Below are 26,161 nucleotides of genomic sequence, written 5' to 3'. Positions count from 1 at the left end.
ATGGAATAGTTCTACTACTGTAAATGCCACTATGGATTGTACTTTCAAGTTAGTTGCTAATAAAAAAAAGCAGCACATTTGACATTTGAGTTGTCTTAGCTCTCTGGAGCCTTGAAAAGATGTAAAATATACTATAGATACCTGTTGCTTTAATTGTGCAATTTTTTGCCTGTGCTAATAATTTGAATCTAAGAAATATGATAATACAATAAAAATTTGTTCAGACATATGATTAATTGCAAAACTGTGTTAAGTATGTTAAACTGAACAGCTTTTGCTCTCCACGGACTGAAATACCACTAGCTGTCTCATCCTAATGAACTTGCAGGGTTAGAGGCAAAAAATTTACAAAGAAAATAAAATGACTCTCATGTTAGGTCAAATCAAGTATTTTGTGCTGGGGTTCTGTTTGGGCCAAGGATATGATAAAATCCTCCTCTGGTAATACCTCATTGGTATTATCTGCAGACTTTGGGCTACAGTTTTATCTTCAGTCTCAGCCCATTCCCCCTCCATGAGCAAGTCATTTGACTACTGAATCTATGTAATCACAGATCCACTGTCCCTGTCGCTTTCTAGGCCACTCACCAAATCCCTTACAGGCACACACATGATGGATCATTGCTACCAAGTGCATAAAAAAGGGAAGATTATCCTGTTTCGGTTCTCAATGGCTGGGCACACTGTGAAGCTGATTTGAAGATGTTGATCTGATTTCAAGATGTTTTGAGGCTTTTCACATTTGGCTCAATGAAAGAGATTAATGAACTCTTCTCTTTTTTTTTCTTTAAAACTTGTAGTACTTTCCTTTGATTCTCTCTCTCTCCTTTGTTATCTTCTCTACTTTTCCCGATTGTTTTTGCTCTACAATACTCTACTCTGAATGTTAGTGGCAGAGAGATGACAGTTCTGTCCATCTTCTCTATACTGAAAGGCAAGGAGGTCTCTTCATACTTCACTATTTACTACAGACATTTTCATAGAAAAGGATATTTTGTTTCTTAGGAATTCAGTAACTTTGCTGTAGGAGACAATGCCATTAATCATTTAAGAAGTAATGCTATATATTCCAAATAACCTTTATATTCCCTCTTCCATCTTACTCCTTTCTTTTTTCTCCATGATCTATCTTTCTCCTAAATTTATTTTTGCGGTTCTTGAGTGCAATTTCAGATGTTCTGAGGCCAGGGCCAGCTCCAGGGTTTTTGCTGCCCCGAGTGGCGGAAAAAAAAAAGTTGCAATCGGTGGCAGCTCCACCGTGCCGCTTTCTTGTTCAGCGGCAGGTCCTTCCCTCCAAGAGGGACCGAGGGATCCACCACCGAATTGCCACTGAAGAGCCCGACGTGCTGCCCCTTCCCCTTGGACACCCCAAGCACCTGCTTGCTGAGCTGGTGCCTGGAGCCTGCCCGGTCTGAGGCCCTTCTTCCTAGATTGTGCCCTCAAACTTTACACTTGCATTTTTGCTCCTTATGATGGGGGTGTTCACCCCCATACTAGCCTAGAAGGAGTTACTGAGGCTGAGAAGGAGCCAATTTACTGGATAGGCACTGCTGAGTGAAATTAGGTGGCCTAAGTAATCCATGAATGGCGATGGAGCCCTGCTGAGGAGGAATAGGTATGGCTAATGTAAAGGCAAGAAGCTGGCAGCAGAAAAGGCTGCAGGTAAAGCCTGTTTTACCATCTGGGTATTAAAGAAGAAAATGAGGAAACCCAAAGAGTAGACTAGAAGCCTTGGAAATACAGGCCCTAGAGGAAGGGTTTACCTAGAAGGGTGGTGGACCAAAAGGCTGAGAGAGACAGAGTAGAAAAAGGCTCTGGGAAACAGTAGTAAGGTGGGATGTTGGAGACCTTGGCCACTGATTTAGAGGGTCTTTGAACTAGAAGCTGGAGTAGAGGGTGGGCCTGGGTTCCCCTACCAGCTGCTGGGGAAGTGGCATAGTTGGGGCAGTGGATTTGAAGACTGCCTGGGGCAGTTCATCCTTTGGGAGTTTGTTACCCTGGAAGGGGAAAAACAGTCACCGGGCTGGAGGTCCAAGCGACCAAGAGGGAGTAGCCACACCACGAAGACAGAGCACCCCGAGGTGCAGTGAGAGCAGCAGTGGGGCACTTGAATGACTGATAGAAGGGAGCATTGGACCTGGAAGGAGATAATTGAAAGAGTAGCCAGGAAGAGGGCTCTGTAGCGCTGAGTGTACCTGTGACACTCCTGCAAAATGAATTATGGCTGGAAATCTGAGTACTTGGTCCTCCAATTCCGATTTGCATTGTTAAAAGAAACCTGCCTTTGAAAATGAGCCCTCAAAGTATGAACTTCATATAAACAGTATGTAATTTAGAAAAGATAGATTTCAACAAATTCCTTTAGTTTATGTATTTTTGTCCATTTTGATTGTTCATTACCTTAAATGTGCGTGCATGTGTCTACAGATTCCATAGAGAGACAAGCTAACTGACCATAGGCCACATTTCCAGCCTCTAATTTTGTGCCCCTAGTTTTTCCAGTATAATATAGGTAACTTAAATGTCTAAGTACCTGTGGTGTCTGAAAATAGGTATTTAAATATCTAATGCATAAGTAACTGTGGGCACAAACCACTGCTGGTGCAATTTCAAACCTACACCTTCTAGGCACAAAATTGAAAGTCAGAGGCTCCTCCTGATACTTTTGCTATAGTCAGTGATTATAATAAAAAAACCAAAACCTATATGTCACCATCAGGCAGAAGTAACAGTACCAGCTCCAGAGTGGCTACGGCAAGCTTAATGTTCAAGTTTAGCACACTTGCCATTCAAATAGTTTACAGATTGCACCTAAGTCAGTATATGATACTCCAAATCATGAGAGGAGAGATAGCTCAGTGGTTTATTGGCCTGCTAAACCCAAGATTGTGAATTCAACCCTTGTGGGGGAATTAGGGATCAGGGGCAAAATCAGTATTTGGTCCTGCTAGTGAAGGCAGGGGCTGGACTCAATCACCTTTCAGGGTCCCTTTCAGTTCTATGAGATAGGTATGTCTCCATATAATTAATAAAAATTCTGCTAAGCAGTTTATGTCCTCAGAATTGCATAATTTTTTTTAAATTGGTCCATATTATGTCTGTCAATACTTATTTGAGATAAGGGAACTGCCACTCCTTTAGAGAATAGGGGTCAACGTTTATTTTGGATGTGCAAAATATTTCAGCAGATCCAGCTGTAGACGGGTAAGTCTGCTCAAGATGATTAGGGCACAAAAAAAGGAGAAAGCCTATCCTTTAAAGAATGAGTTTTGGTGTATTTTATATAAACTTTGCAGAGTTTTTTGAATATTTGTGAGATAGCATACGTTTTATTTTTCCATGACTTCTTAGAGAAATGTAGTCAGTGGAATAATGTAGTGGCAAATTACAGTTATTTTCAAAAATTATAGTTTACACTATTTACATTCATCAACTAAAGTCTAAAAGCAGTTGCTTCAAAGAAGTAGTAAACATGTTTTGAATGATCAGCCAGCATGTAGAATGTCCAAAGGAGGAATTTAGATCTCTTTACAGGGCCATGGTTTAGAGTTCTGAAAGAATGGCAGTGCAAAACATTAAGCTGTCAGTTTGCTGGAGAGAAATTGTTGTTGTGTGATTGGATTTGGATTAACTGTTGGCAGCACTTGACAGGACACAGCAACGTAAAATGTGACTTATGTCTGTTTAAATTGTCAGGGATCCCAAAAAGGACTTGAGGATTTTCAAATCACAGCTTGCAGAGCCTCTTCTGTGAATCATTTAACCTTTCCAAGTAGCAGCCTAATTTTAGCTGCTTTTGTAGGTATCTGGCTGTATGTTATCCACACAGAATTCTGTGTGCAGGAACTGCTTCCTGCAGAGGCCGACTTCACAGCTTGGGATCTCTACCAGGCTGTGTTTCCATAACTCTGGAAAATGTGTGGAAAAATGAAAGACACAGTAATACATTTTTAGATGTGTTCTGCTTGCATAGCCAGCAGTGCTTGTTTATATACTGCAGATCAGCTTCCAAATCCTGATCTAAGACTGATTTTGATATTTGTAAGCTAAAGCTGCCTCCTGTCGGTGAGCTGTAGAGAGATTAGGGTTCAGTATGTGCAGCATGACCATCCATGCAGCAATGAACAAACAAAATCTATAGTTAGTGACAGTTAAGGTTGTGGATGAACCCATCCCATCCACCTAAAACCATAAAAGCAAGGAAATAAGTCAAGGAAGAAAGCTTGTGAATTCTATCAAAAAGATACTCCATACGGCTTTCACGTATTGATATCTATTGGAAATGGAAGTAATACATACTACAACTTAATCAGACTTGCACTGTAACTTTAACATTTACATTTGGGAGGGTGAGTAAATGAGTTGGAGAAGAAAGAGTGACACTTCTCCTGTTTTTAATCCATTGCATCATTAATAATTCTATCGCATAATTACTGCAATCTAGACCTGATCAAAAAAAAATCATAAAAAAGTTCCATAAAATATATCAATTTTCACAGCAAAATTTATTGTTGGTGGAATAAATGCTAAATAAAATGAACGTTTTGTTTAACTTCAAACTGAATTTTTTGTTTCATTTTGAATTTTAAAAAATTTTAATCAGTATTTGTGAAACTTTTTTATTTCAACAAATCTGCATTTATTGACAAAAATTGTTTAAAAAATTTCTACCAACTACAGACTGTAGACATATGAATGTCTATAGCTGATTTTTTTTCAGACACTGAAATCTTTCCATTGGCGTTTTCTTGGGGTATATGATGCAGCTTCCCCAGAGCTGTCTGTTCTATACACAGACATGGATGATATCAATAAGGCTCTTACTAGGTAGTGGGTTTCAGGGAGATGCACACTTTTTGCTGTCTGTGTAGCAGTAGCCACCAGATTAGTTGACAAGCCCTAGTTTAGCCCCATGGAAAGTTTGTGCAAACTTTTTCTTAGGTTTTGACGCTAACTGATTTTTTTTTTCAGTGTTTTGGATTTTATTAGAAACACTTCATACACTCAACAGCTAACCCATGTTCTCACCTTGGCAGCATTACTGAACAAGATTTTTGCCATCTGTTTGATACAGCATTTTATGCCTTTACAACACACTTCATAGAAAGCCTACTAGTAGGGACAACAGAGAGCCACTGGGGACACAAGGGCACAGACTTACAGTAATGCACCATTTAGTTAGCCAAAGATCACACTGTCATCTCAGGGTCACAGTCTCCACACCTTATGTGCAAGATCCCTTTCTTTTTTGTAAGATCAAGGCAATACTTAATGAAGTAGGTATATCTACCCCAACATGGTTTGACAGAATCAGATCAATAAAAATGATTATTCTCCTTAGAATTTGGTATTTGCTCCAGATGCTGTCACTTCTTATTGGTGAGAGATTAGGAACATGGAGAGGTTGCCTATATATGGAAACTGTGCTATATAATTCAGGTCATTTTAATAAATTTACTTTTTTTATATCTGAATCTCAAGGACCTAGGGAATATTTGGCTATTTTAAAACTCTGAGGTAAATCTTGAAGAATATAAAACAATAGGTTAAATTCCAGCTCCCTCCCCCAAAAAAACTCACCCCTTTTTCCACATAGAAAACATTTTCATCTGGCTCATCTAATATAACTTTCAAAATTAGGTAGAATTATGGGAATTGGTTGGCCTGTGAATGTCTTTGCCTGAGGGTCTCTGTTCCTTTGAAGAATTATATTTAACTTTTGATCTTCTCCTATGCAGCCTCTCTGCATATCTCCAACTGTGACATTTTATAGGGCCACAGATCTGTGAAACTAACATTTCTTACTCTTTTGAAGCAGTTCTGAACTCTTAAGGATATAGCAGCAGCTTTATTTCAACAATTTACAAACTCCTGAGTGTGCCTGTGACTGTAATGGAGGACAGAGCACAGGGAGGCTTCTGTGAGAAAGAAATCCCTTGGGGTTAGTGGTTAATGGTATAAAGGAACTATAGGAAGCAGTCTAATTAAGCCAATTAAAGGATTATTCACAGAAATAAATATCCTGCTCCTTTCTTTGTAGATCTGTGTAGCTCTGAGGCAAGAGGGAGAGTGTGTAAGGAGGTTGTAGAATTTGGGAGGACTGCACAAGGTGCGCACATCACTTCTGTGATGTGAGATTCAGTTCTGTGGGCTCCGTGTGACCACATCCAACTAAGGCTTGGGAGCTGCTCCTGCTGGATAAACACAAGCACAGCATAAGGTTTTATCAGCCAGTTTGAGACCTGGCAAACTTGTGCCAGTATCAGGCTGTTTACGGCATTGCTTTAGCTGCCTCTTCCTGATCACAAGCCTTATTCCCAACTCCTTGCAGAGATCCTCCACACACAGCCAAGATTCCTGGACTGGGGTCTAGGACCTGGCCATGCCCCAAAACATATCAGGCCCCAGCCTCTGTTCTAGGACTAGCATTTTACCTCCTGAATGCAAGAAACACTAGACCGTTTGGACTCCTTGGTCAGGCCTACTGCCTTTTCAGAGGTCATTCATTCAAACTGCCTGCTTGAATACAGCTGACTCCCTTACTAACATTGAGAGATCTCACCACAGTTACGTATTTAGTAATAATCAGTGAGGTTAAGATTTTATCATGGTTATTTTTAAGACAGGTCACAGCCAAAAATTCACAGAAGCCCATGATCTGTCCCTGACTTTTACTAAAAATAACTGAGACCAAATGGGGGTTATAACGTGGCTATAATATGATTGTATAGCGTGCAGTGGCTGTAAGGTCATAGATTTAGGCATTCTCAGGCCAGAAAAGGATCATTGTGATTATCAAGTCTGACATCCAGTAAAATACTGGCTGTAGGACTTACTGGAATCAGTTCCTATTTTATATAGAGCACATATTTTAGAAAAATTTCCACTGGTGGTGAATCTACAGTAACCCTTAGTAAGCTGTTGCAATGGTTAATTATCTTCACTTAAAAATTTTCACCTTGTTTCTAGTCTAAATTTATCTAGCTTCAACTTCTAATCATTGAATCTTGTTTATACCTTTCTTTGCTGTAGTAAAGAGCCCTCTATTATCAAATTTCTGTTCCCGCTGTAGGTACTTATAGACTGTGATCAAATCACTCCTTAACCTTCTCTTTGATAAACTAAATAGATTGATCTTCTTGAGTTTGTGACTATAAGGAATGTTTTTTCCAATCCTTTAATCATTCTTAGGGTTCATTTCTGAATCCTGTCCGAATTCTTGAAATCGGGACACCAGAACTAGACACAGTATTCCAGTAGTAGTCATACCAATGCCAAATGCAGAGAGAATATAACCTACTTACTCATTATTCCCATTTATTCATTCAAGTATCACATTAGTCTCTTGGGCCACTTTGTAGCACTGGGAGCTCATATGAATTAGCCACCATGACCTTCAACTCCTTTTCAGAGTCACCACTTCCCAGGATAGTCTGCCGTCCTGTAGTATGACCTGTGTTGTTTGTTCCTAGATGTAGGCCCACATTTTAAAATCTGCTTATCCTGTGTCCCAGTTGGGAACAAAACTGCAGCGAGAGCAGTCTCAAAATGGTCATTTCCTTAGTTATGGGCCTTTCACATCTGAAAAAAGAGTCCTTGGAAATATGGACATTCTTGCTTTGTGCCATAATTTCTGCCTCAAACATTTAATTTAACCCTGGAAAGCAATTGAGCCACATTAAAAGAATTCAAAAAGAGGCAATGGAATATCAGGGTTGGAAGGGACCTCTGGAGGTCATCTAGTCCAACCCCCTGCTCAAAGCAGGACCAATCCCCAGACAGATTTTTGCCCCAGATCCTTAAATTGCCCCCTCAAGGATTGAACTCACAACTGGGGTTTAAGCATGCTAATGCTCAAACCACTGAGCTATCCCTCTCCTCTTGCAGAAGCACTCGGCTACTTGGAATCAGTTACTCCTCCAGTGATCAGCTATTGTTCTAAAGGAGTTAGATATGAATAAAAATGAAGCACTGGTTTCTGTGAGGTCCTAGAATAATTCCCAAGGAAGACTCAGAGAACTGAAAAATCCAGAATGGACAGCAACTCTTGGGTTATGTGCTGTTTCTGGAGTTTGCAGAGTGGGAGGGAGGAAGAAAGGAAATAATTTTAACCTTTTCCTTCCCTCTCTACATGTGCCAAGGGGTGGGTCATGGTTGAAGGTGACTTATAGAATACTAGAAATCAAATGCTAATGATTAATGTAAGATTTGTTCTATTGGTGTTTGACCTTTCTGTATTACCTGTACTTTTAGTGGCACCAGGGTCACTGTTGTATCATATTTTATATGCATCTCTATTCTGTAACTCGAGCTTCTGCTTTCTAGTTTTGAAAATATAAACCAGAACAAAATAATGCTTTATATTGAAAATAGATATATAGCATTTATAGTGATCATCCTCTCCTTGGAGTGGATAGAATACAATATTTTGTGACTCTGCACTTTATGGGCTTTAGCCATCCATAATTATCTTTTTCTATAGAAAGAATTCCTAAAATCCAGATATAACTGGGCTATCCATTAGATGTTTCAATCCATGCTCTATAAGATGCCAATAGCAAGCAGTAGAATCGTCTAGATTATTACGTAACTCAACAACAATAATAACAAAAACCCATTGGTTGAATAAAACATTGAAATAATTGTATATTAAAATTCTGGAGGCCTGAATCTCTATTGCTTCTGAACTTCCATGCTTTTATAATTTTTGTCATCTGGCACCTTTCTACTTAAAACCATTCTGTGTTTTTATTTAGAAGTAGTAATTGTACAGGCTCTGTTATGTTTTCTGTGTTTCATTTCTTTTCATATCTGGAATGAATTTTGCTTAACATGAGTTAACCTGAAGTTTGCCAAAAAGTGAACACATCCATCAATAATCTTCATAAACACAGTAAAGTATTTGTGAGAACAAGATTTATTTTGAGGCTCTCTTTTCCCCTATTAACAGCAATTTGGGGTTTATAGTATGCCTTTCTCTTTATCTTTTAGCAGATAAATAAAACACAGTGTGTGAGCTGCTGTCTGCTTTAGAGGGCATTCTGTGCCAAAAAAATTAAAATTCTGCATACAATATTTTAAAATTCTGCAAATTTTATTTGTCAAATAAACGTTGAGGCTCCAGCATGGCACTGGAGAGCACAGGCCACTGGCTGCACAGAGTGGGAGGTCACTATGCAGCTCCCCCACCCTCCTGGGACATGGACTCAGCGGTGAGGCTGCACCTAACCCTGACACAGTGCAAAGACTGGGCCTGCCCCAGAAACACCCCAGGGCCCTGTCTCTCCATGCCAAGTGTATCCAGTGTGGGCAGGCAGGCTCAGCAAGGCAGGATCCAAGTGTGGAGGAGCTTAGTGGGAGGGGATCTATGTGTGGGTCGAGAGGGTTCTATGTGTGGCAGTCTGGGTGCAGGCAGCACAGTGGGGGATCTGGATGCACAGGGGATTGTTGGGGGGTTCTGGGTTCAAAGGTAACGGGACTCTGCAAGGGGGGTCCAGGAGAAGGTGGTTAGGGCTCAGTGGGGGGAGGGATAGAGCTCGGCAGGCGGGTCGGTGTGAGGACCTCAGTGGGGGGGACCAGATGCTTGGGGAGTGGGGCTCAGTGGAGTGGGGATCTGGGTTGAGGAGTGATGGGTGCAGGAAGAGAGGGAGTTTGCAGAACTTCCTGCAGCTGGGGTAGAAATCTGGGGGTCGGTCTGACCTGGCTGTGGATGCCATGCAGGGGAAGAAGTCGTCTCATCCTCCCCACCCAGGTGGGACTAGCAGCTGAGCCTGGGCGCAGGGTGGGAGCCAGCAGATAGGTCTTCCCCAGTCCCGCCCCCTGCCCCATAGCGATTTACCTCTCTGCCAGCTGCCCTGGGCACCTGAAAGTACTGCTGGGAGAGGGTCATGTGACCACTTTGTGGCTTCCCTGTCAGAAAGTAATTTTTCTGTGGGAAGCAAAGAAAACTATGAGGGACATAAATACGCAGTGGTGCAGAAATACTCCAGGAGTAAGTAGTGCATTGGATAAATTGACTTAATTCCATTTTAGATGAAACATTGAAAAACCCATTATGTAAAACACCATGAGAATAGTGATCAACTCTAAAGGAGTACCTAATTTTTATGTCTCCTGTTTTGAACGTAATGGAAAGTACTTTCTGCACAGTGCTGATGTGTGTGCTTTCAAAAGTCACTGCTGAAGCTGTAGAAGTGCGTAGGTGAGATCATTATAACGCCTGGAAAGAGAATTCTGAATAGGCAAACACAGCAGTGGGCCATGCAAAGTGCAACTGCACAGAACAGAACCAAACACTTTAGCTGAAAGAGGGGGAAACAAATATCTTCATGTTTTGTGTGTAAAACTAATTCACTTCTTAAGCATAGTGAAGCCTTTTTCTTTAGGAAGTTCATTATGTTTATAACACAAAAGGTGGCTTATGTTCTGTTTTTGTGGGATGCTTTAAACAAACAGTTCTTTGGCTGCATTATATACCGTATTGTGTATGTAAATGCCTTGTGCAAAACAAGAGCCTCTTTGTTCTTATTTCAGTCACACTGGAAAATGTGCTGGTGATTAAATGTGCAAGTTTGAAGGGAGAGAGAGAAAACATTATTTATGTATATAATTTACAGAATGTTTCTCAAATCTGTTTTGAACCACTTAACTTTATAAATGATTGTAACAACATGTTTAATTATGTACATTCTTTATTGTATTTTTGTTTACAGGTAGAGTATGTAATATGTTTTAAACAAGATATACCTACAAATACTTGAAATTTTTCATTCATTTTCAGAGGATTGCTTTTGTAATCATTTTACATACACTGTATAGTATCAAACGGGAGACTAGTCAAAAAATTGTAGTCAGCCTTTACTGCGTCACTGACTCTGAAAGCCACCTCCTGATTCAGTCTTTTAAGCTTTGCTCTGAAGCTTATTACAAATCACTTCTTGTAGCGTATGCTGCATAACAACATTAAAAGTAATATGGAATCCCAAGAGCAACACTAGAAAAATAGGAGTAGTATTCAGGTGTTATGTCCTGCCATAAAAGGACAGACAAACTTCAGTCAATGCATGTATTTCTCTGACCATCTCATTGTTTGAATCTTTTGACTAAAAATAATTAATTTTAAAACAAACCAAAACATTTTACAATCCGCAATTCCCTCAGAAGAGAAACTGAAAATAAAAACTACAATCAGTTTACTTAAAATCTCAATGACCTTTTAAAGAATGCTGCCTTAAAATCCCAGCCCTGGTGTATGGTCGATGACATCACATCCAATTATAATGGGCTTGTAAAATAAGGTCAAGTGAACCACAGAAAAAAGGATTATTTTCGCTTTTTGAGTGTAGAAGCAGGTTGCAGGTTTTTCAGACTAGCCAGCACATTTCTCGTAGGCAGTACACTTTTATAATTGTCTTACCTATTTTACAAATTTTAAAAATCCTCCTCCTTGTACATTTTACAGTGGTATGACTGTAGAATACCTATGAGGCATTTTAGTTTCAGTATATTGTTTAAATGATGCACTCTCTTAAAACTACAAGGTAAAATTATAATTGTTGCATATTATCATAATCTACTTATTTATGGCAGTGCCCAGTATGTGCTAGCCACTCTCCAGACATTCAAAAAGGATAATCTGTACTCCAAGGAGCTCACAGTCTAAGGGTGGGCAGACAAACCTAACAATAACAATCCAGTTGCTCTTCTCTAACACTTTGAATTAATAAGCTCAAAGAATATAAAAAAAACTATTTAATTTTTGTTACCATTTATATTTTATATTTCACTAAACTAGAACAATTAAATTAGATTGGGTTCTCATAACATACCAGTCCAGTCTTGGAGTTACAAAAAGTGATTGTGAATGTTTGACTCTAAAACAACTATTTCTGTTGATTTAAAAAAAAAATTAAGGTATATGTGTTAATACTATATTTTGTATAAGCTTGGAGTTTTTTTTTTAAATATTAAGTGTTGTGGTCCTCACTAATTATTTTGAAGTCCTTAGTAAAATTTCCTGTTGCCTTTTACTTCTGTTTTCGTTGGCTTAAATGGAACTTCCGCCTGACTCAGTAGAAATTGAAAATGGTCACCTGTAGAGAGATCCCTCCACATCAACCTGCCTACTTTCTTCTGCTGATCAAAAAGCCACACACAAAAGTCCTAACAGACAATGTTGCCTATATGTTCTACATAAATTGACAAAGGGGAGCCTGGTCTCCTTCCCTCTGTGTGGAGGTGATGAGACTATGGAACTGGTGTATCTCCCAACAGCGTCATGCTGTCGGCAGCCTACCTCCCAGGTACACAGAACTCAGTGGCAGAGTCTCAGTCGCAAATTCCCACATGACCACAAATGGGAACTAGACCCAGTTGTACTTCACAGTCCATTCAGGCAGTGAAGGACACCAGTCACAGATTTGTTCACCACTTCCCAGAACAAGAAATGTTCCAGCCCAGAAATAGGACAACACTCCCTAGGTGATGCTCTCCTCCTCCCTTGGGATGGGGATCTCCTTTACACCTTTCCCTTCCTTCCCCCTGCTATCAAAGGTCCTCCTGGAGATAAAAAGAGATGAAGTATAGGTCATTCTGATCACTCCTTTGTGGCCAAGACAGACCTGGTCCCCTTACCTGTCACAGGTCACGATGCACCCACCGATCTCTTTGCTCCTGATTCCACATCTCCTCTCACAGAACAGAAGACATACTCTATGTCCCAACCCGGCAATTCTCCACCTCAAAGTATGGCTCCTTCTTGGCTCAAACACCTACAGAGCTCCTGTTTGACAGAAGCGCAAATGGTATTATTACACAGCAGAAAATCCTCAGCACAATGTACCTACCTGCAAAAATGGTCCAGATTTCGGATTTGGTGTATGTCGGGGAGATTTGTTGTGACATCTGTGATTCTTACACACAACTTAGACTGTGCACTGGCCCTAAAAAGATTGGGGCTGCTTATAAGCAATTTTAGAGTCCACCTAGCAGCTATACCAGCCTTCCACCGTCCAGTAGAAGGGTACTCCGTTCTGTCACACTCAACTACCAGAAGGTTCCTTAAGGGTTTAGTAAAACTCTTGCCACAAACTTGGCTTCCCACTCCCACATGGAACTTAAACCTGATACTAAAAGGACTGACCGGGCCTCCCTTCGAACCTATGGCCATCTGTTTGCTTACTTACCTCTTAGTGAAAACGGCCTTCCTTATAGTGATTACTGTGGCCAGGAGAATATGAGAAATAGTGTCTCTGAGGGCACATCCCCCCCATGTGGTATTCTTTCAGGACAAGGTTATGGTAAGACCACATCCAAAATTTGTTCCTAAAGTAACCTCCCCATTTCACATGAACCAGTTGATTCATCTTCCAGCCTTCTGTCCTAAGCCTTACCGAGACAACAGAGGCTATATCACATACCCTAGATATCAGAAGGACCATAACCTTCTACCTGGACAGAACAAAGGCCTTAAGGAAGTCCCCCACTTTTCCTCTCCTTGGGGAAATATTCAAGGGCTCGGCAATATCGGCCCAAAGGCTTTTCAAGTGGGTCTCAAACTGTATCAGACAATGTCACCAAGTTAGCGATATGACCTCTCTGAATACCATTTGTACACACTCCACAAGGTCGATCTCTTCATCCGTCGCCTTCTTCAAGAATGTCCCAATCTCAGAGATCTGTGGAGCAGTGACATGGACATTAGTCCACACCTTCGCAAAACATTATGTGATCACTGGGGACTCCGTCTCTGGCATCTTCGGCTCCACAATACTGTCATCTGTAACTGACCTGACTGTGAAGTCCCAGCCCTCGAAGGGGTACTACTGGGAGTCACCTACAATGGAACACTCATAGGGACACTACTCAAGAAAAAATTATTCACTTTGTGCAGTAACGATGGTTCTTCACAGTGTGTGTCCATTTGGGTGCTCCCTTCTACTTTGGAGTTCTTATCAATGACTGCAGTATAGAAGAAACTGAGGAGGTTAGACCATGTGTTCTGGCTAGCCTCATGGTAGGGCACAAGGAGAGACAGCACATGTGCTGGCCTAACAGACACCGCTACCAAAATTCTCCGATCAGCAGCACAGGGACACAAGCACACCTACTGTGGAGCACCCATATGGACACTTATCTCAAAGAACCATCGTTACTGCACAAGGTGAGTAACTTCTTGCAGTCATAGACTCCAGTTGAGCAAAGTACCTAAGCAGGTGCTGAGCTCAGTGAGTGAAATCCTTACCCCACTTCAGTCACTTTATGCTGTGTAAAGGTCTGGAATGGCATGATAGGGGCACAGCACTGTGGTGATTCTGAGCACTATTGTGGTCCCTTGAGCAGCCCAAGGAATCTGCTGTAAGTCATACAGGGCTGTCTAAGTTTTGCTGGTGGCTTTTCTGGCCCCTGAAGATCAAAAGGGTGCAAAGATGGTTTAAAATTAAAGCCACTTTACCCTGCCCCCACCCCCTCTCCTAGGCTGCAAGTTCTGAGCTGCACCTCTTTTAGAGAGAGAGCACAGAATTTCACCCAGCAGGTTTTTAACACATATTTAGTTATGCATGTGTTTGAAGTGCTTTACTGAATCATGGCCTTGAGAGTCAGCAAGACAGTTGTCCTGTACGGGATTTATTGTGGCTGCTTCTTGCTGCTTCTTTAATATTCCTGCTTCACCAAATCCTTTAGTACAAAGCTCAGCAGGTTTGATTTTGGAGTTTATGGGCAAACTGTTCAAATCTTGTTTGGTGATTTCTTTCTTTGCAGGTGCCTGTATTCTATAGTAGGAGCTTTGTGAGGATCCAAGTCATACTGTGTGCTCTGCAAATCTTATTTGTGTTCTTCTGTATCTGACTTGACCTATCATTCATATCTTTACATTGATCTTTTAGACTTGGAGCTACTTCAGATTGAGAAGTCATTATTTGACATTCTTCATAGATGCTCCTTGTGCCTCCTCTTTTCAGAAATTTTGCTTTTGGGAGGGAGACAGACAGGGACTGAAATTTTCCTTCCCTACACATGATATATTTTTGCTCTCTGTTGCAGATTTGTACAGTGTTAAAGGATGAGAATAAGCAAGCAGTTTTGAAACAGCAGACTTTTCAATTTTTACCTACAGTTGGACAAAGAACAATGTTGTTATTAGATCTTGTTGGAACTCTTTCAAAGAAATTTCATTTTATCAAAGCTGAAATGTTTCACAGACATATCAATTTCAACTAAGTTTTGGGAGGGGTAGGGAGTAATTAGGATCTTAGGCCACTGGTGTGAAATGTGGGAGAGACACAGGTTCAAGTCCCTGCTCTGCCTGATTTAGAGTGATCTAGGATTAAAAACTGCTCTCAGTGAGACCAAGTAGGGACTTGACTATGGGTCTCCCACATCCCAGGCCAGTGCCTTAGTGACTAGGCTACCCACACACAGATCCACTCTTTCTGAATCAAAAAGCTCAAGTTTCAGTTAGAAAATTGATATTTTCACATCATTCCATTTTAGCAAAAACATTCTAAAGGTTTTGGTTTTCTTTTAATGAAGAATGAAAACAAATTTGGAAATCTCAAAAGTTTCCATGAAACAGAATTATCCTAGAACACCTCTAATTAATATTAGCTTTACTCATTCCTGAATTTGTGACTTGAGCATAGGTGGTATTAATCTGCACATATGAATTAACAAGATTTTTGGGTTCCACCTGGACTATGGAACATAGTAACTATAGATGCTATCTTGATTCTGTCACATCAGTTTTCACAATTATTTTTGCCTGTTTTTATTATTGCATCTCCAGACTTACAAGCCCATATTTTCAAAGCCTGGAGCTACTTTTTGCTCCAGTATGGGCAGTTTTGTACTTGCAATCGTTTATATGTGCAACTGAGTACTTTGTTTTATGGTGTCACTCAGTTGCGAGGATGTCCACAAGATATCAGCTGCACCTGCAAATGACTGCAGGTACATTATGAAAGTCTGTTGCACACAGATGGTCAAATTTTGCTCTCATCTTCACCTGCGTAAATCTGAAGTCATTGCATTGGCTGATGGTTGGAAAGCAGATTGCTCTGTGGGTAATGGAAGAGAGAGAGATTGTTAAACTGGAAGTCAGCAATAGTAAGTTTTTAGAGATGATGATGTCAAATATAGTATTCCATGAATATCTTGTGTGTTCTTTGGAGTCTGCTGTGCGTTCTTCCTCACATTCTGAGTTTTCCTTCAGAATCCTTTTTAGTGAGTGATGTGTGGATTTCTGAATCCATGAACTGTACAGTTTATATTTCTGCCTGGGGATTCAAACAGCATATTTATTATTATTGTAATGTAGACTACTTTGGTGAATCTGTTCTAGAATTTTGTTGTGTAGGGGATTTTCACTTGCATATGCTCCTCTGATGGCACCAAGTTTCTTGTTCCTGGTCATTGACATTCCTCTCCCTTTAAATCATATGTCTGTCTCTCTCCTGCACATCACCTGGGCTCACCTATGGAGCCCAGGACTTTCACAATCTTTCCTTCTCCTTCTCTTTCTGTTTTTGTGCCACCTGCTTACCAGCTGAATATCTGCAGAGCCTCCCCAGTGTCCCCCATTAAAGTATCCTAACACTCTTGATGTTTGTCAGTGCATCCTTTTGCTTGAACTAGTTCTCCTTCACTTCCATATTGTGGGGAAGGGGAGGGAAACTGGCTCTCCTCCTGCCTTTCTGCTGTGGACCCATTGATCCCTGTGCCAGCCAGCTGGCTGAGAAGCCATCAAACAGCTGAGCAGAGCAGCAAGAACAGATCCAGCTCAGTGTATGTGTTAAGTGACTGGAACTTGCTGACCTATTTGCTGGATTTCGTGTGCTTCTCCGAGGTTGGCAGATTTCCATTTTCAAATGCTGGTCACTTGGGGAGTATGTAATTAAGATGGCAAGGATAAATTTGCATCTGTTGGTACTTTTGTTTCTGACTTGCTTCAGCCAACAAGATAGCAGTACATTGGTTTACAGCATGTAAGTTATTTAGCTATTGGAAGGGACAGAAATGTCATAGTTTTTAAGATAAAGACTTAGATTTTCCACAATTTTCTTTACCCATTAAGTTTTACTGTGCCCTATTTAACAGGGTTTTTTTCAAATATCCGCTGTGAACCACTTTCACCTCCTGGCCATTCAGTTCCTTACAAGCATCACTGTGCTTGCAACAATATAACCCAATAGGTATATCAGCTGGGCAGCAGCTGCACAATTAGTAAATATGGAGAAAGTATATTAGCTTATTAATTTTGTGTTGATATTATAAATCACAGTTATCTTTCTACAGTGTTAGATGCACTAAATGCAAAAGAGGTGGCTCTAAGAAATGGATACATTTTAAAAATTATAAATGTGTTGGGCAAAATGCAGCTATTTTAATTTCAAGTATTTAAATCTGGGCAATATATTATTTAATTCTGTTTTTTTCTTTTAAGTGCAGCTACTAACTCAACACAAGGTAGCAGACCTAGATGGACTAATTTCATCTTTTGTCATCTTTCTGGGTTTTCCTCATGCTATTCCAGAGGTGCAAACTATCTGGAATAAGAGTGTACAACTCTTTATTCCTCACCAGTTTTTCTGCTGACATTTTTAAAAGCAAATAAAATTCTAACTTGTATGTTTAAAGTACTGAAAGCAATTAAACTGGCCAATGTATTTCTAAAAATTAGAAGTCAGACTCATATTCTCTTTCTGGCAACAGTTGTGTTGGATTTTGTACCCAAGAAAAGCTGTAGTAGTTTGTGTAACATCAGTGGAGTGTAGATCCAAAAACATTTAAAAAAACATTTTTAGTCCTCAGATATCTCTCTGCATATAGTTTTATTTTTTGTTTTTAAAGTGTGTGTTTGGGATAAGAGAATGGGTTACATGCTGAGTGAATTGTACAAAGCTCATTAAGATTATATCAAATAGATAACAGTTGACAACATTTATTATCAGATCTGCTAAAAATATTTGCAATCCTGTCATCTGTATCACCAAGATAAGAAGTGACATTCTGCTGTGTGTCTTTTTACAGGATCTGTTGTTCAGCGTGTGTGCTCTCAATATCATTTCCACAATTGTCTGTGCTTTGGCAACTGCAATGTGCTGCATGCAGATGGTTTCTTCTGACGTTTTGCAAATGGTGAGTGCATTTTAATGATAGTTATATTCTCTCTGTCAATATGTCTGTACGTTATATGCAGATATGTTTACATGTATGTATTTATAATATATACATGGGGAGGTGTAAAGTCAGTGATGGTTGATGTGGTATAAAAGTTTTGTCTGGAACATTTTGAAACTGCTAAGATGTGACCATTAACTTGACAAGTAACAAGTTCAGTTTTCAGCTATCACTCTGTCTGTATAAGTAAGTTCTGGTCAATCTAGGCAACTATCCATTAGTGTCTCAGCTGTAATAGAGGGCATATACACAAAGCAGCAACTGCTGTATATTCAATCATGCACTTTGGTATGCTGCACAGAGTTAGGAGGAAGGACTGGCACAACTAGTTACACAGGCATAGTCCCGTTTAAGCTGGAAAAAATGAGTTTGAACTGATTACAGAAAGACAACCATGTGAGAGTGTAGGCCTCTGGCTCATGCAAAATACCATTAGCTGCCATTTTACTGCATTTTAATCATTTCACATATGGATACAAAACACCTGTACAGTCAAATGCGCCAGCAACTGGTTACAAACTTGGTCAAAAGTTTTTGTGTGTATGGAGCCTTAACTAATTGGTGGGGGAGTGTGGGGCGGTGGCGGTGGGATATATTTATTAATAGGTGCAATGCAGTCATGGCTCCAAGCGTGCATTATAAATGCAGTTTCTCATTGGTGCATAACATAAGCTGTGCGTATGTGTGTGTTTATAAATAGACATGCAGTGCTTGTTCCATAATCCTTTTTTCGTGTCATAAACAGCATTGAGAAAGAGTTCTGTCATTTCAGTTCATGAGACAGTGTGTGTAAAATATTAATCAAAAGAAGGTTTTTATCATATGGTGTATTTTGTCCAGACCCATAGGTCTGTTTTTTTTCCTTTTCTGTAAATGATCTCAGCTGCAAGATGCCTGATAACTAAAGGTCCTGATCACAAAGGAGTTTTCTCACCTTTCATAATGAAAGGGAGAATAACTGATGCTCAGACCTGATAAGATCAGTCTGTCTAGCGTAACAATAATGTCATGTACCCAGGAGTGTAGTCATGAATATTCAGAGAAATTTAACTCATGATTGTTTTATGTCATTTAGCAGCACATTTCTCTGGAACAAAAACATACAGATGACAATGTTCCCACTGGAATATTGAAGTGCTTGGTTGCTCTTCTTTTTCCGATGGCCATGATTAGCCTGAAGATTATTCATTTCCCTACTCTCTGAACCACAATCAATACTTTTTCTTTCTGATCCCTTTTTCTGAAAAGCATGTACAAAAAAGATAGGAATTTAAATAGGAAATAAAATGAGTTAGCCTTGAAAATGTATTTACATTTCTCCCCCTTTTCCCACTTTCATTTTCTCTTGTTCTTTGTTCTCTCTGATTCTCCATTTTGAGTCTCTTTTCTCACCTTTTGTTCTGCACCTTGTTTCTGTTTTGTCTCTTCCCTTATATTTATCTTCCAATTCTACATGTTTTTTAGCTATCCTATATTTCTTTCTTCTCATGGCCTTAGACATCCTTCTTCTATTTTTCTTGCTTTCAGAGACAAGAGGTCCTGAAGAGTCTATCTTTCCTCTCCTCAAGGTATCCATATTTTTTCGTATTTATCCCCAATATTTTTCCCTCTCTTCCTTTCCTTCAGCTTTCTGGGGCCAGATGTCCAGCTAATGTAAATCAGCCTAGCTACACTGAAGTCACACTTTCTTACATTAGCTGAACATCTGGCCCAGAGGTTTTCTTTGCTTTTCACTGTCCTAACCCCAATGGTCCTGTTCACACAAAAACTTTTAACCATGTTTGTTTCTCCTCTTTCTTCCGGAGGCTCCCCAGTCTGATTCACTTCCTTGCTTACAAGTTCATGTTCCCTGTTTCTGCTGCTTCTTCTTCCTCACTAAAGCACAGCCAACTTGTGACAGGAGGGTTTCACCTTGGCAGTGTTAAGATAGTAACATGGGGAAATGCTTACAGTTGTAGATTAAAATGATTTAAATATTATAACATATTTCACTCAGTGCTCTGTTATTACTCAGTAGAATAATTAGATCCTCCTCCTATGTCAATAGAATATACTACTTCATTACCATCCATAATCAGGCTGCAGGGAACAATCCTGCACTGATGTAAACTATACATAGTAAACTATATGGTCCACTCTGTCTCTTCTATCTATGATTTTCTATTATGCATTAGTGTGTTCCTTGCCCCAAAAGTTAGCCAGATGGAAAGAACTTCTTATTTGTTATCAGGACTCCATAGTGGGCTTTGGATAACAGCTGTTGATAATGAGGGTGGCTTTTTTAATCACATTATATAATTCTGTTGTAGTATCCAAATTTCCCTGTGGATGATGTAATTCCCATATGCTATAGGTGTTCTATTGCTTAGCAACACAGAGCTTAACAAATCTGCAGCTATGCTTCATGAATCTTCTTTCTTTATGGCTTGTGCATACAATAGTTGTCCAGATTCACATGTTGAAACTCACTGTATTTTATTGCATATAGACATTTACATTATGTACATTTGATGCACTGATCTTGGATGAGTTGTCCAGAAATGCTACATATTTGTACCAACCTTTAGGGTAAATTTGCCTGTGAATTTGAAGATCCTTAGTTGTTAAAAAAACAAACCTGTACTTTCAAGCCTTAAGGAAAATCTATTAATTCTAGTTTTCTGCTAACAGCTCCCTCCTTGGAATCACAAGTCTAAAACCCATAGATTTTTGAATCACAATAAACAGTTCTGCCATCTGTACCTGAAGATATAAAACTGAACTGGCAGCTCCACATGAATTCATCAATATGAGCATAAATAAATGTGTTTCCAGTTGTCCTCACAGAGACTTTTTTTTTTTTTTTTTACTGTCTAGGCAAGGAGACTGATCACAAATAATTCTAAACTCAATTAACTACTTTGAGCATAAAGTTTAAGCTTTTTATTTGTTCTCATATGTATTGCAGGAATAAGCATGTGAAGTCAAAGACCTTGACGAAATGCATGGTGATATTACCCTTGTCTATATTATTCATCACTTGGAGTCTAACAGTACCACCTTCTTGATATTTTTTTTCTAATCCAGTATTGCTTAACACAAGCTAGGCTGTCCTCGCTTTTTATGTATGTTCTTTTTAAATGTCACTCTTTTCATAGTCCTCATTTAATTTTACATTTGCTTATGATAGTCTCATAATTGATTGTGGGTGGTGTTCAAACACCACCTGTCTGTACAGTGCTGTTACTTGTAAGTAATGTTTAAACTGTACATTTTAAATTACATTTAGAGCTCTGTTTTTAGCATTATCCCCCAACCCTTTTAAAATAATCCTGTCTCCAAATTCAAATTTCTTAGGGACAGATTTTGATACTCTTTGTCATCTAAAGTACTACCTTGCTCTGCAGGAAGCTGCATATAAATCTTTAGGGCAGAGATCATCCTTCCATTACTTGTGGTACAGAGTCTAATAGAGTGAGGCCCAGTTCCTTAATGGGACCTCTTGATGCTACCCCCTTTTTTTTATAACTCTAAAATTCTGCACATGACCACCTTCAACATGACCTTGTCTGTTTGATGCTATATCACTGACTCAGTTTTCAATGCTATGTGTTGGATTCCAAACAAAAAGGCTTCCAACTGTGTACTGAGTAGTAGCTTCACCACCACCACAAAAACAAAGGAGCTGCTTGAGATCCTGATCTGTAAGTAAATTGTTCAAAAATTAGCATAGCTTTCAAAAGAGGTAGCATGATGAAACATGCATGGGAGATGCAACTGATGATGCATGTGAAGTTGTTTGATGTAGGAATGCATTTAATTTTTTAGCCCTATGGAAAATACTGACTCCTAAATAGAGCTATGTGGGAAATGGTTTTCCCATCCCACCAAAAATTTTGAGATTTCAAAAAGTGTCCCATTCTATTTTGAGGTTAAATTTCCCTGAAAAATGAGACTTGCACTCTAGAATAGCCAATTGCCCAGTGGTTAAGGTACTTACGTGGGACTAGGGAGACCAAAGTTCAAGTCCCTGCTCTAGCTGTATAGCCCTAACCACCAGGATACAGTGTCATTCTCCCTGGCTCAGTGAATACTTACTAAGGTGGACCACTCAGCTAGAAGAGATTGAGAGAGCCGCTAGTTTGGTGGTTAGGGCACTCGTGGGGTGTGGCAGATGCTCAAGTTCCTGCCATTAATTAGGGACTTGAACCTGAATCCCATATCCATGGTGACTGCCCTCACCACTGGAATATTGGCTATTCTGGGGTAGGTGTCTCTCTCATTTTAACCAGAAATTCCATCCTGGACCTGAGAAATCTTTCTAGATGAAATTTTAATCAAATCTGATATATTTCTGAAAACAAGTGCCCATGAACAGTTCTTGTTTAAACGAAACAGCATTTTCAGATAAAAGTTTTCATCAGAAAATTCCCAGTCAGATCTACTTCTAAATAAAATTGTCTGTTTAGTAGTAATCAGCCAAAATCTGCTGTCTGACTCATGATCATAAGGCAAGCAAAGACAGACACAGTATTTTTAACCCAAGAAATCCAGTATATTTCTGTTATTTCATTTGATTTTTTGAACCTAATAAAACCTAAAAATAAGTTTGCCAAATTATAATATATTGTGTTGCTTGATTTATTATCTGACAGCTTAATTAAAATAAATGCACTAGAACAATTTCTACCCCTTACATTTTCAAAGCAGTTTACAAGGATTTACCTCCACAGCTCCCATTGAAGTCCGTAGATACATGTAGTTAACATCCTGAACAGCACTCTTGGTAGTGTATGTACAGCACATGTTCTGTAATGATTTATATCTCAAATATACACAGGGTGGGGGTAGTGGGAGGTCTCACACTTCACAGTTTCGGTAGGCCAGGTTTGTTGCACATACCACACCAGTGGCTTCTTGCATTCCTTCATCATCCCTGTTAGCTCCCATTCCTATCTGTTTCAGCAACTCCTCCTGCCAGATATTCTGAGAGTCTCCCAATCCAGAGTCCCCATTTTCCCCCACTGTGGCAGAGTTTCTGTATATGTCCCCATTCCCTGAATTTCCTCTCTGCCGCCATTCCCCCAGTCTCCCCACAGGACAGTGGCTTTCTGTACCGTCTTGCCTTTCCCCCTTCCTCCACATCAGGGTCTTCAATCTCCTGCCACTAGGGGTTCTGTATGCCTCCTAGCCTCACGTTCCTCATTCTACCCCCATTGCCAGGGGCTCTGGTCTGTCCTCATCCCCCACTTTCCCACCCTCCCCCCCATGGGAGTGGCTCTCTGTTCATGCCCATTCCTCCCAACCTGGGATTCCCCAATTTTACCCCAATAGGGATTCTTTGTGTCCTCCCCTTACCCTCTTCCCCTCATACAAGGGGCCCCCATTCTTCCCTTAAGCCAGAGGCTATCTGCTTCCCCATTTCCTTCTCCCCCTGTGACAGTTCTCAGGGGACCTGGGACAGTGAATTGCCTCGTTTCCCCATGCTTTCAGAGTGAAGGAGTCTTGCTTTTGCCTGGCGGATTATCAGCTCCCTAACACCACCAGCCTTTCAGCCGCTCGAGCAGTTTCCTCTGGACTATGCCAGCCCTAACTTCAGGTTAATAATGGGGCACCCCATGAATCATTCCCCTGTGATATCCAGCCCCAGAAACTGGCTACTCATAGAAATAATCCCAGATCCTCTGCTCCCGAAGGGGCAGTGTACCGCAGTTTACTAGCTTTACCTTAAACCACACAGCACTTGTGAGCACTTTAAAATAAATTTATTTAAGAAAAACTAAAGATTTAACTAGAAACAAGAGAGAATGGTGGGAACAAATGGCTGTAATGTGAACCTGGTCACAAAATGAGAACTTGGGTCAACAGTTTTAATAGTTACTGTTCCTGTCTAATGGAGTAGGTTTTCCTCACAAACTTCAGCCTATTGCAGAGTTGGCTTGTTTCCCAAGAACCAGGGTCCAAACATTCATGAAAACATCCTTGCTCCACAAAAGTTTTTCCCAGTGAATGGATTCAGAATGCATCCCTCTCCGCTGTCTTATACTGAAAACAGCCTTTTCTTTCTTGCTTTTTTTTTTTTAAACCTTCCTGTGGTTTTGATTGTTTGCAGTTGCCTTTGGTGGTTTCCCATTCAAAGTCTTGGTATTCCACAAGGCTAAACAATTGGAGCTTCCATCACCAGCTAAACAAGGCAGGGTGACAACTCTCCATTATCCGAGTGTGCCATCTTGGAGTCACATCTTCACAGCAGGGCAACCTATGCTCCCTATCAGGCCAGGATTCTGTTTCTCCCACTTCCTGCTCTCCATATCCTCCCCACCATACCAGGGGCGCTGTTCTCCTGATTGCATTCTCCTCCCCCATGCCAAGGGTTCTATATATGTCCCCTTTCCCTAAATTCCTCCTTTCTTCCTCCTGGATTGGATGGGAAGAATGAACATCTGGTTTCCTCTCTTTCCCACCATGGAACACGCTTTGAGGAGGTAGGACATTAGGAGGGAGAAAGAAAGCCTGCTTTTGTCCCCTTCTGGATGAGCATCCACCCCATGGCTCCCAGAAGGAGTGCAATTATTTCTAGTCTGTGTGTTGGAAAGAGAAGGCATTTGTGGGTCAACATGTTAAACTCTATTAGGAGGATGAGCAGGGTTATCATTGTTCTGATAGCCAAAAATGGGTGCTATAAACAGATGACAATGACTTCATTTGTCCCTCGTTTCCCTGCTTGCAATGCTCTGATTTTTCCCTAAAATCAATAATCTATTCATTTCTAGATCATTCCCTTAAATTTTGAAATTGATCAGAGTGACATTCCGTCATTATTGCATTACATGGATACATACAAACAGATTTATACCATTGAGTTGTGTGTAAGACCTCACAGGCTCAGCCAATTAGATGTAATAGGTTATGGTTTTGTGCTTATTTAGATGTAAATTTTATATTTAATCAAGAGTTTATTTAAGGCATTTCAGGATTCAGTTTCCAGGGTATTTATTCACTTATTACTTGGCTAAATTCTGACATGCTTCTGAAAAATTACCCCTTAAAATGTTGCCATATATTCTTGTATGAGCGTCTTCAAAGACTCACTAACGTATCTCTCTGATGGGATAATATTAAAGAACAACCTTGATTAATCAAATCTCATGATGGACATTTGGTAATCTAGGGAATTTTCAGTGTCATAAATAAACATCAGAGGACAAGACCCTATTGTATACTAGAGAACTCAAGATAAATGAGGTTTAGATATTCAAGATTGAATTGTATACATTATTTGCTGTTGTCATGATTGTCACACTCCATGTTAATAAGTTAACATGTTAGGAGTTTTTTAAAACCTCCCAAATCTCTCTCAGCCTCCTTGCTTGGCAGGTGTTCCACTCAGAACATGCACCCATCAGTTTCTTATCACTTATTAGATATGATTTTGTAAAAATAATTGGTGCTTGTGTAACTAATAAAGGAATAAAAGTACTATTAAGAACCAGCGATAGAACAAACAGACCTTTGGTGAGAGTGCCACATGCAACTCTGCTAATGGTATTAATTTCTCACTCACAGATCTGTTGGGAAGATTGGCTAGTCTTTTTAGTATGTTGTTATTTTATATTCCTCTTTTCTTTACTTTTGTACTGGCATAACAATAATTCATCCAACGAAGTGGGTATTCACCCACGAAAGCTCGTGCTCCAATATGTTTGTTAGTCTATAAGGTGCCACAGAACTCTGCCGCTTTTACAGATCCAGACTAACACAGCTACCCCTCTGATACTTGTCACCAATAGTAGTTGGTCCAATAAAGATATTACCTTACCCACTTTGTGTCTCTAACTTTTTGTTTAATAATTGCCCCTATTTTCTATTCTCTAGTATATTTATATAGAGTCTTTTAAAGGGATAAGGCCTTGGGGAGTGTGTTTCACCTGGTCCTTTTTGGGGGAAAATATAGTGAGCTAGTTTTAGGTGGCGGTTCTTGGATTGTGCTGTTAAAATCCAATTC

General features: G+C 40.0%; 1 protein-coding gene across 3 annotated transcripts in view; it reads left to right on the top strand.

Moving 5' to 3' along the window:
* Positions 1-26,161, top strand: part of ENTREP2 (endosomal transmembrane epsin interactor 2) — a 399,527-nt gene that overhangs the window by 319,538 nt on the left and 53,828 nt on the right. For all 3 annotated transcript variants that reach the window (XM_050967970.1, XM_050967969.1, XM_050967968.1), the window contains one exon: positions 18,028-18,135. In XM_050967970.1, coding sequence (XP_050823927.1) covers positions 18,028-18,135 — 108 coding nt within the window. The remainder of the gene's footprint in view (positions 1-18,027; positions 18,136-26,161) is intronic.

Source organism: Gopherus flavomarginatus, chromosome 9 (genome assembly GCF_025201925.1).
Source record: "Gopherus flavomarginatus isolate rGopFla2 chromosome 9, rGopFla2.mat.asm, whole genome shotgun sequence".
NCBI lineage: Eukaryota > Metazoa > Chordata > Testudines > Testudinidae > Gopherus > Gopherus flavomarginatus.
This window is presented reverse-complemented; position numbering and strand designations above follow the sequence as displayed.